The sequence below is a fragment of the Pseudorca crassidens genome, chromosome 13 (genome assembly GCF_039906515.1).
Source record: "Pseudorca crassidens isolate mPseCra1 chromosome 13, mPseCra1.hap1, whole genome shotgun sequence".
Classification (NCBI taxonomy): Eukaryota; Metazoa; Chordata; class Mammalia; order Artiodactyla; family Delphinidae; genus Pseudorca; species Pseudorca crassidens.
The window spans coordinates 68,409,357-68,421,229 of NC_090308.1; the positions used below are offsets into that span (position 1 = coordinate 68,409,357).

The 11,873-nt window shown below is 40.0% G+C and overlaps 1 protein-coding gene across 2 annotated transcripts in view; it reads right to left on the minus strand.

Moving 5' to 3' along the window:
- ZNF292 (zinc finger protein 292) overlaps positions 1–11,557 on the minus strand; it is an 89,035-nt gene extending 77,478 nt beyond the window's left edge. Inside the window, exons 1-2 of one of the 2 annotated variants that reach the window (XM_067702631.1) lie at positions 10,544–11,557; positions 10,148–10,344 (exon numbers count right to left, since the gene is read on the minus strand). In XM_067702631.1, coding sequence (XP_067558732.1) covers positions 10,148–10,315 — 168 coding nt within the window. In that variant the 5' untranslated portion in view covers positions 10,316–10,344; positions 10,544–11,557. Of the gene's footprint in view, positions 1–9,236; positions 9,767–10,147; positions 10,345–10,543 lie in introns of those variants that run through there. The other variant, XM_067702632.1, reaches the window with a different exon arrangement.
- Between the last annotated feature and the right edge of the window lie 316 nt (positions 11,558–11,873).

Here is an 11,873-nt window from a genome sequence, read left to right on the forward strand (position 1 = left end):
CCCCTCATTTTGTTTTAAGTTTGATAAACTAAAGAGTATTTTACTAAGATTAATATTCGTTTATGAGAGAAAGTTTCAGACCTAGTCCTTGTAAATGTATTAATAGCTAACATTTGCTGTGTGCTTCCAGCATCATAATATGCAAAGTGCTCAACAAACATTATATCTTAATCACACCAGCTTTAAGGCAGATATTATTCTTACCTCCAGTCTAGATAGAGATGAGCACAAAACCAAGCCTGAAATCCCACAGAAGTAAGGGAGCTAGAATTCTAATCATAGTTCAAAATCTATACTTTTAGTTACTAGGTAAATACTAGCTTTTCTCATCCCAGCCTCTCAAATCCCAGGTTTAAAATTTTGGACAAAGGAAAGATTTTAATTGCAAAGCCAATAATCTTCTCCTGGCACATTCACACACATTGAGTAATCTGCATGCCCCCCATGACAAAAAGACCTTTCATAAATTATTATAAAATCTAATCCTGCCTTCTCTAAAATGTAGGCTTTAAACAAGCTGGTTAATCAGTAATCTAATGCTATTTTCAAAATGACAATAATAGATGACTTCAAAATGATAGAATTATTAATGTAATAACATTCTAGGTCACTATCACGTATAAAACATCAAAAGTGTTTCCAAAGTAGTCTCTAAATGTAAATGAAAATGTTACTTTATACGACAACAATCGTTTTAAATAATCATGCCTTTGATCCATTCTTATACCAACAACCAGCAAAAGTCTGTAGCATCTCCATGTCAAGGATAAAAAACAAACAAACAAAAAAAACCCAGAAAAGTCTTAAGTAGCATGCCAAAGGTCACAATAAACAATTTCATGAAAATTAAAATTGGTGTCCTTAGAATTCCAACACTTTTAATCTACAGTATCTAATGAGCTGTCAAGCAAAGTATATATGAAAGAATCTGGAGGGTAGGTTTTCTTCATCAAGTAAAACAAGATTTATAAAAGATAATTCGGTGAGGAGGGGCACCAAACACCACAAATGTTTTCATTCAAGATACGTAAATCCTCAAAGGTCTTCTGGTGTTAAAAATAATTTCTCTTTAGGCAGCATTTGCAACATCAGATTGCCTTTTCAGAAACACTAAATAGGTCACAATATTAAATATACTAGGTCTGACTCGTTCTTGCCAACGTATTCAGTTTTACATACTAGAGTTCATTCTGAATTACTAAGGAGCAATAGTTATGACAAGCACTCAGAAACCCTTCCTAGAAAATACCTTCATGCAGGGAATTTCCCGGTGCTTTCACTGCAGGGGAGTGGGGGGGGGGGAGGTTCAATCCAAAAAAACAAACAAACAAAAATGACTGGGATGGGGATCAAGTCAATTACTTACTACTTCTGAATTTAGATTACCTCTTTCTAAGTGTAAAATCTGTAAACTTAAAACATAACATTGCCTATACGTCAGGCATCAATAAGGATGCCAAATGTTCCACACGAATATATTATCCATATATTTGAAATTCATTTTTTAAAGAACTGCTTCATTTTAGCCATTTAACCATATATCTCAGTCTTCCTAAACAAATGCCTAATAAAACTGAACATTTTCTGATAAATCAATGTCATACTGAACAAGTATTATATAGCAATGATGAGGCCCTAAGAGGCAATTTGGGTAAACAGACATTAAAACGGACTAAACGCTTTTTAATCCGATGATCTCACAAGTCTTCAGATTAAACAATTCATTGTTAGTAAAGCGTAACAGTGCCTGTTTTGAACATTAATTCTCTTCCTCTTCAATCTGTTTGGTCTAGACTCTAACTCCAAGGTTCACCCTCACCCCAAACAAAGCATGAGCAAAAATCTTGCCTTGATAGTTGGGGACCTCCTATTTGAACCCAAAGCCATTTGACTTTTCACTGCATAACATTGCTCCTCTGAACAAAGTCACAAAGGCAGTAAAATGAGGAATGAACAATTTAGATGGAGCAGAAAGTTCCTGCTGAACAGTGAAAATATAAAAAAAAAGTAAACAATAGAGCACGGAGACCACTGGGCTCAAGCTTAAATTTGGATTTGATCCTATGTACCAGTATTTCTCAAATTGATTCCATGGACATATGCTGGGTTTTTAGCAGTCATTTAAATTTAAAATTGTATTTTAATTTTGATGCTCCTCATAAATAAAACTATAACTTTTGTGAATCAACTAGACTAGAAGGCCACCTTACAACTTAGGAGTACCTATGTTGGTGCTTATTACTGAATTGAGCCCATCGACTTCCTATAAGCAGGGTTTTCCAATTTCTTGGTTATGACGTATGAACGGATCATAAAATCAAGAGCAGCTTTTAAAAACAATAATAGTAAATGAAAATAGAATGCATCACACACAGTAAAGATAAGTATTTTTTGGTGATAATTTTGTTTCAGTGGACAACTAAGTGGCAACGTAAAAAAAAAGTTACATCTTACTCTGAGCTGAGTAACTCTAAAATCTACAGACTCTCTTGGGTTTCTGCAAACACAAATTTGAGAAACATTGTCATGAGTACTGGACTGCCACTGAGGTAGAAGGATAAAAGCAGGATGTTGGGGGAATTTCACAAACTGAATGGAAGGTTAAAAGCAAGTTCATCAGTTAAAAGGAAAAAGAAGTTCAAATATTAGGACAAGAACTAGGATGTTATTACTAAACTGTACAAGGTAGAGACAAAACAAAACACCACATACAGACCAGGTTTAATATTAAGGTAAAGAACCACGGCAAATAAGAAGTTGTTCCACAAACTTTCCAAAGTTACAGTGATGGAGTGGGATGCCCTTCTTCTATTTGGAAATTTAAATTAGAAAGCAGGAATAGAAATGCCTTTTGCCAATCAAGGAGAAAAGGAGTAATTGGATGTGCTTTGATGACAGAATATGTATGACAAGAAAGAAAGCAGAGGTGGGGCTATAGAAACAAAAAATTAAAATCTCACCCAAAAAAGTGCCCGGAATTGCAGTGGAGAATAAACAGAAGTGGGATATGTCATAGACTGTTATAAAATTGCTCCCTGAAGCGTCACATCTCCCTGTACCCACGAAGAGGCTGGGTATGACTACTAGTTGACGCAATGGGACAATGGCGAACATGACACAAGCAGAGGCTTGAAAAGCAGTTGTGCTACAGAACTGGCTTTCCTGCTGCAAAGTAAAGAAATTCAGGCTACGTTACTAGAGGGTAAGAGTGGAGCAGAGATGAGTCAACTTAACTGGGGCCCCTCAACCAACCCACCAACCACAAGACATATGAGTGAGACCATCTGGGATCATTCAGCCCCAGACAACCTACCAGCTGACTGCAGAATGACCCAAAAGACCCATAGACTTGAGAACAGTAATAAAAACGGCTGTTCTTTTAAAGCCACTGTGTTTTTGAGTAGTTTGTTACATGGCAGTAACTGACACAGGATACTTCAAGAAAAACCAAAGGCTCTAACATTCTGAACTTTTTAAAATTTCAATGCCTCAACCTTGGAAGGGTAAGTCTTTAAGAAATGTAACCATATATTATCTACGCTTACAGGATCAGTTAAAATTCCTTGGTTTGGATCTGAAACCCTAAGTCTGGTTCTAATCTACCTTTTCTATCCTATTTTTCATCCCAACCCATGACATTTTTCTCCAAGATGCCAGTTTGGAAAGTTTTTCCAGCTCTCTGAGGTTTATTCCCATCCTTCCCACTTTAGTTATCCACATTCAAGACCCAATGTAAATAGTGTTTTCCTTTCCTTTCCTTTCAATTTTTAGCTAGTGTAAGTAATTTTAAAATGCTCTAGTTTTCTTAATTCACACTCTACTTATTGTATTAATCACTAGATACTTTACTATCTAATAGTATTACTTGCTTAACTATTAATATATGTACCAGATTTTGTAAGCTCTATCCACGCCATAATTCTCCACAGCTCCCTTAGTGCTCCCATATAAGAGGAATTTCAATATGTTTAAAATAAATTAAGATGTAACTGACTGAACTTTAACAAATCTTCTTGGCTAAATATATGTAAGGTGGGAAAAGGTAACATTTTTTCCTGTGAGGTGCACTGTGCAACTCTAAATGATAAGAGAAACAATCAAGAGGCTCTCCTGGAAAACAATAAATAGCTAAAAGTTACACAGCATATCTGACAAACACATTAATAAAAAGTAAACTTTCCATTTTATAAGCAAGGCTACTCACACATTGAATGATTTTATGAACTGAATTTACGTGTGCACGTTGGGAAAAATAAGGTAATTTCTCAACTTTGACAGAATCTCCAGGAAAATAAGTACAGCAGCAGTTTCATACAGTTAAGACCATACATTTTCAAAAATCCTTGGTTTTGGAGATTAGTCATATAAAATATCATGAATGGCAATTGCAAAATACCTCTTCCCTTCCCCCATTTTAATTTAGGATCAAGAATGTTAAGAAGGAGGCAAGAAAAATTGGTAAAGTTTTCCTTTGCTAAAACTGGTATAAGTATATTCTGGAAAGCAGAATTTAATATCTCCAGCATGCAATCATACTAATTATGAACACTTAACAAATTATTTCCCCTGAGCATTACCTAAACTTTTAAAGTTTAAATGACTTATTACTCCCTCAATACCTAAAGTAATTATCACTAATTAACAAGCAAGCTATCTTATCTTCTGATTTGAAGTGACCTACAAATTAACTTAAGATAGTCTCTAATAATCAAAAGAAAGTCGAGTTTCTCAAGGAAAATATTTAAGTATTTTCAAAATTTTTGCCTCTACCATTAAAGCTAAGCAAAACATGCAGACAAACAAAAGAATCAACTTGTATCAAATAGATGAAAGAAATATATACAAAGATATACTGTAACTGCACAATTTAAACAGTAGTTCTCAACGGTTTTAATTTCATTTGTTTCTTATACCAACAAGGCACTAAACACAGTTAATAAAGGCATTAAGGTCTATGTCAAATCCTACCTTTTTAGTAAAGCCTTCTGTCTGATAACCCAGCCTGATGTGCTTACTACCTATTCTGAACTCTACTGAAATTACTACACACAAAATTAACTTACTCTTCCAAATAACCACCAACAATTAACTGATTAATTAGACACAGCTGCAGACTAGAATTATTACACAGTTTAAAACAGAAAGCCATAGATTTACGTGGGCAGCTACAGAATGATCTCAAAGATACCTTTTTTTGGTGAAGAAAAAGATGCAGTATAGGGCTTCCCTGGTGGTGCAGTGGTTGAGAGTCGGCCTGCCAATGCAGGGGACACGGGTTCGTGCCCCGGTCCGGGAAGATCCCACGTGCCGCCGAGCGGCTGGGCCCGTGAACCATGGCTGCTGAGCCTGCGCGTCCGAAGCCTGTGCTCCGCAACGGGAGAGGCCACAACAGTGAGAGGCCCGCGTACCGAAAAAAAAAAAAAAAAAAAAAAAGATGCAGTATACAGTATGTCCTGATTTTTTAATTAAAAAAAAAAAGAGAGTAGCGCTTCCCTGGTGGCGCAGTGGTTGAGAGTCCGCCTGCCGATGTAGGGGACGCAGGTTCGTGCCCCGGTCCGGGAAGATCCCACATGCCGCGGAGCGGCTGGGCCCGTGAGCCATGGCCGCTGAGTCTGCGCGTCCGAAGCCTGTGCTCCGCAACGGGAGAGGCCACAACAGTGAGGGGCCCGCGTGCCGGAAAAAAAAAAAGAGTAAACAGCATTTCTGGGAAGACACATAAAATACTATTAGGGGACTGTCTTTGTGGAAGGTGACTGGAGGCCTAGGGTGGGAAGGAGAGCAAGTTTTCAGTGTATGCCCTTTCTTGGTCTTTGAATTTTTAAAAACCATTTTAATGTACATTTTCAATTTAAAAAAGGGGAATAAAAAATAAAGCAAATATGTTAATGATACACAGCCTTTTGACATGTCTTCAGTTGTCTTGAAGTGATATTTAAATCTTATTAGTTTATATCCTACTACAGTCTCCTGTATCTTATATTCCCTAACATTTAAACCTAGTCCTTGCATTAAATGCTTTCTTAAAAGCACATAATTTCAATTTTATCAAAAGGTCAAATCTCTGCTTTAATCAGGATAACTAAGTATGCTGACTTTGCTACCCTCCTTAACCTAGTAAAAGTGAATTGTTTTAGTAATTGTTTAAGTAATTGCTCATAATTTCTGCTAAGAAAGTAGAAATTTTCAAGTTCAATGTGTACTGAAGCTCAGTGTGTGCATTTATATATGGTTGAGAAGCACTGACCTGGATCTGCTCCAGGTTAACTGCATTTCTTAATATAACTATATTAACATGAAAAAGCATAAGGACAAAAAAAATCTTAATATATTCTTCTTTCTGGTCACTGTTTCTCAAAAGGGCACTTGTGGGTATTTAGGCAGAGGGATAAATTTTAATGGAGTGGGACTGTCCTGGTCACTTCAGAAAATGTAATATCCATGGCCCATGGGCACTAAATGCCAGTTATCACATCCCCAGTCACTGCAGTAACCGAACAACTGACCCCACGTGTTTCTAAATGTCCTTAAGAGAGAAATGTAGTGGGAAACAGTACCATGCCCAGTTGAGAAGCTGCTTATATGAATTAAGGTATGAACAAAGGTAAGAAGCGTGCGTGTGTGTATGATACAAAACCATATTTCCACAACTGCAATTCTACCTTTTAAAATAATTGTCACCAGAAGGTAAACAACCATAAACAGTCACAACTCATGTATTAATCAACGAGTCATCCAGTCCAGTATGTAATGCTGTCAACAAACACCATGCTCCAACAAATCATTCTTCAACTATTACGATGGCTTAACTTTTTAAATGAATCATTTTAAAATCCTTTTAGAACAATTAGAACAATTCTCCTATTGGAATGCTTCTGTTCAAACTCCCAAATAAATAACCTTCCATATAAAAGATATAAATCACAGTTTACTACAATTACTTGTCTACCTTCCTCCAGACACTGTAAGATCCTTGAAGCCAGGGACCATGCTCATGGTTGCCTGGCCCTCGGTGTAGGTATTCAATAACAATGCTGAATGAGTGAGTGAATCCTGGCCTAGTCTAATACAATGGAACAGTTCCAACTACAATCTGTTTTTATATAATGATACTGAAACAAATAAATGCAATAAATTATTTCTGGTTATCCTATATTCTAATTCTAAGCTGCTTTTAGGAAAATTAAACATTATCCAGATTACAGCTAGCTTGTAAAGATATAAGGAAATCTAAAATTTTCTGACAAATACTCCCATATGCCCATCCTCTACCACCTTCCCTTCCTCCTACTCTTAAGCTTTAAGCAAACGTTCATATAAAAGTGGGACATGCTTCCAGGAAGCAACCTAATATAAACAGCAAAACAATACAGTTAACAATAAGAAAAACTTAAAATGTTTTTCATTTCTATTTTACTTCTCAGAACTCAAGAAATCTGTTACTATCCTACACTTCATTCAAAAAGAAAGAAAAATCTATAAACTAGAAAGAGTAAGCAACTTTATTTCTGTAGGTTTCACTACATTCTCCAGAAACTCACCTTTTGTTGAGTTAAAAATTCAGGATATAAACTAATTCACATTTAAAAGCACTAAGCATCAACACTTGCAGAATATTAACTCTGAAGCTCACTAACTCTGACAAATATTATTCATCTTTGCCTTCTTGAAGCATGTGAATATCCCAGTTTTTACAGGAAAACCTTAGAAAAAGTTAAATGATAATCTCCAGGTTAGAAACGTAGATATAATTTCGAGCTCCTAGTATTTCTAGCACTGTTCTTAAACTGCTCCAATAAATTCTGTAATTGTTAACCACTGCTCGGCTCTGTTCAACCCATAGCAAAATGTTAATAATAATGGCTATGATACAATTTTAAAGAAACAACTGTTTCAAGTTACCTTCCATCTGGCAAGACCAAATTGGAAACTTATCATATATATATAAATTATATATATATAAAATGTTCCACAGGGGATTTTAAACATCAGATACACTCTACTATTCGAATAATAGAGATCACTTTTAAATGCATTTACATTATTGCAGGATTTTAGTGCATGCAATATGTCATTTTTGAAATCCACAAACCCAGCCTTTGTTTTATTACTATTTCATGTAGCACTGGTCAATAAAAGCAATTTACATGTTGTAAGACTAATCACTTAAAACTAATACAGGAAATTACCTTCATGCTGACAAAAAGGAATACTGTTTCATACATTAAAAATAATTTTAAAGTGACAAATATCTGATGTTGCACACACTCCAAATTAAGTCCAACTTGTATGAGATTCCACTTTCCCAGAATTATTAATCCTGATTATACATATTGCTGGTCAAGACTATTTACAGCAATAAGCCTTAAATCCATCAATGGAAACTGTTACCTGAAAAATGTCTTTCAGCAAAGCTAGACTTTAATACTTTTCACTGACTGAAAAGCTAACTTTACTTACAAATGAAAGAGTTCCTTTCATGGGCATCTTATTAAAGTTTTTTTTTAATCTAAGATAAATTTTTAAATCTGAAAGACGAATTAAGAATGAGTGTTTACGGTCAGGATAGTGAAATTAGTAAATTTCAACAATTCTTTAAAACTAGGATTCAAAGGAATTAGAGACAGAATCTCTAATTATGCCATAGGTATTCACCAGACCTATATTACCTTAAGTGGGTGGCTTTCACATTGCATTTATTCCCAGACAAGTCACCATGCAATCTCACAAAGTTTTTTTGTTGTTTTGCTTTTTAAGATAACCGCCATCAAATAATTTGCGACAATAAGGTGCATAGAACGATGGAGAATTTCTGGGTATGGGATCAAGTACCCCTGATCTTATAAAGAAAGATTTCAGAACTTGGAGACCAAAACTGAAAACGTGATCTACTCTGACATGCTAAAACGGTCCACCATTGTTCGACCTTAAGTTCAGTATCTTAACGAAACAACTTCTGTATAATGACATGTTCACAAGCTAACTCTAAATGTGACCCGTATAAATTCTTTTTCTTCCTCAAGAAGATAATCTAACCAAAATCTTGACCACAGCCAGCAGTAGCACCTTGAAATTTCAAACGTAACTGGAGGGTAGGTAATCAAGTCCAAATGTAGACACAAATTCCCCGATTTCTATCAAGCAAACAGTGCTATTAACATTCCAAATCCTGGTTAGAACGCAGTTACTGGAAAGCAGTGTCCTTGTGCAAGAAAAGGAAGGAAAGGCCTGAAACTGACCTGAGCACGGGTCCACATGAACCTCAGTCTTCTCCGTTCCACCGGGAGGCCAAACAGGGAAGGCTCCAAGTAATAGGGGGGTGGGGAGACGGCAGAGGAAGGGCAGAGAGGAAACTACACTCCTCCAAGGGTGAAGGCAAAAGAGAAGCGGACTCTGGAAAAGCCGCTGCACAGCGACATCCGACCCTAGGATACACATACAGGGACAGCTTCTCTCCACCGAGGAGAGCAACCTTCACCATGGAAGCGGTGCTCCTAACAAGTAAAGGCAGGAAGGGACAACCTCCGCGCCGCCTACCCCCGAACGTCTCGCCCAGCTAGAAGGGGTCGGCGGGGACTGCTCCTCGGAACATCAACAAAGGCCCCTTCAGTCCTAAGGCGAAACTCGAACAACAAAGGCCCGGAGACAGCGAGAACGGGGCCGGGGGCGGGACGGATGAAAGCAAAAGGAGGCAAAGGAATCAAACCAGTGGGGGCGGAGGCCCGTTGGAGTGGGACGCGGGGGCGCAGAGGCGGGGGGCGCGGTAATCCCCAGTGCACAATAAGAGAAGGAGGAAGGGGACCTGGCCTCCATTCCCCCCTTACCCTCTCCTACGGCGGAGAGGGCTCCAGTCCTCGCAGTCTGCATCTCTCGGCCGCGGGGACCGCGCAGTCCCGAGTTCGGGGAAGGGAAGGGGAGGGGGGATTTTCCGCCCTGACCACAACTCCCTTCCCCCAGCCGGGAGCCGCCGACAACAACCGCCACAACGGCAGCCACACAAAGGCGCCTTCCTCGTACTCCCCCGCTCCCGCCCGGGCGGCGGCGCTGACGGTGCCAAGGCAGCGAGGACCACCGCACGGCCGCCAAGCGCTCGCTCGCCCTCTTCCCCTCTAGCAGGGGGAAAGGGGGAGGGGACCCCAGGCGCCCTCACCTGGCACAGCTGCTGACAGTACTCCGTGGCCGCCTCCACGGCCGGCACCCGGCTCTCCCGCAGCTGTCGCTCCAGCTCCTGGAGCCGCTCACCCAGGCGCTGCAGCTCCGCGGCGCAGCCGCCTCCGCCGCGACTCAACCTCTCCTGCTCGGCCTCTTCGTCCGCCATCTTCACACCCCGCTCCGTCGCGTACGCACCTGGGTCACGTGATAACACAATGCCACGTTCGGCGGGGTCACGTGCCGGGCGCGCTCGCACGCCGCCGAGCACGTACAAAGGGCCCGGTGGGGAGGATGGGGGGCGGGGAGAGTGGCGCGAGGGAACCCGAGGGAGGTGAAGGGAAGGGGAAAGGAGGAGGGCGGGGTTGGGCGGTACGGAAAACCGCGGTTTACTTACCCCCAGCGGGAAGTGGGCAGCAGCGGACGAAATGGGCGGGCCGGTGGAGGCCTGTTCTCGGTCACGTGAGGGCCGCGACGCGGGGAAAAGCCTGGGGAGGGGCTCTCTTCTCGACCGTCCGGATCCCGGCGTGGCTTTCCCCAGTCTCCGAAGCCTTCTACGGACATATGCCCCAGTTCCCCAAGAGGACGGGTGAGGGAGAGCTCTGGGTGGGCTGGGGCAAGGGCTGCATTTGCGATTGGCCCGAAGGCAGGCCAGAGGCAGGGGAAGTGGAAGCAGGTAAAACCCACCCATGGACCAAGAGCGTGAGAGCCAAAGCGGGACTATGAACTGTCAAAATTGTCTCCGACTTCTCACCAGGAGAGGGAGGAGGGATCTAGTGCCTGAGGTACCAGATCTCGTCCCACTCCCCTCCTCGTCAGTCCCAAGAACGCCTCTCCCTTGGAAACACAATCTCTAGGGGGTTGAGGCAACAAAGAAAAATAACAATTGGGTCAGAGCAGAATGAGGTCCAATCCTCAGTCTGGAGAACGGAGCAAACTCATGAAAAGCATAGCTTAAAAGATTTCAGACTGTGAAATTGTGGACGTTGGAACCAGGTGATTTTTAAACCACGAAAACATTTCTGGAATAAGTGATAGCCAACTAATCTGTTCCGCCGCGATTTAAGACTCTCCTGCACACTACAGAAATCACCGCCACATAAAACACGCTCTATATGGAAGCTCTTGAAAAGAAAGTAGGTCAAGAAAAAAAAAAAAGACAGCAATAAGCACTCCATTAAAAATCACAACGGAGGGGAAGTCGCTAAAATAAAAGAACAAGGTTATCGAGAGTTATTACAGATTCAACAGCATTTTTTCCTGGTGCTGCAAATAGAGATGGCATTCTGAACCATATTTTATTTACAACCTGGAAAGAATGAACACTTGGCACTTGAACAGAACAGTAGAAGTAGTACAAAAATTCAAGTGCTTAAGCCTAAAGTTCAGAATAAAACAAATATTTTGTTAGTAGTCGAAAATTAGACAAAAGGCTAATCTTTCTTACAACTTGTCTACAGAAATTCAGAAAGAATGATAGTGATGAGGCATCTGGAGATTTCTAGTATTAATAGAAAATGTTCTAGACAGTATGTTTTACAGAATGAATGTTTGTAATGCATAAGTGATGGTGATGTTTAAGTGCCATTATATAAGATGAGTGGGCACAAATGAACCCCTTATAAAAGCCATTATCAGCTAAAATAATAGTACAGCATATGTGTGCTGATATTACATATTAACAATACAGGTTCTTCAAATAGTTACAAATGGAAGAGGCTGGGGAG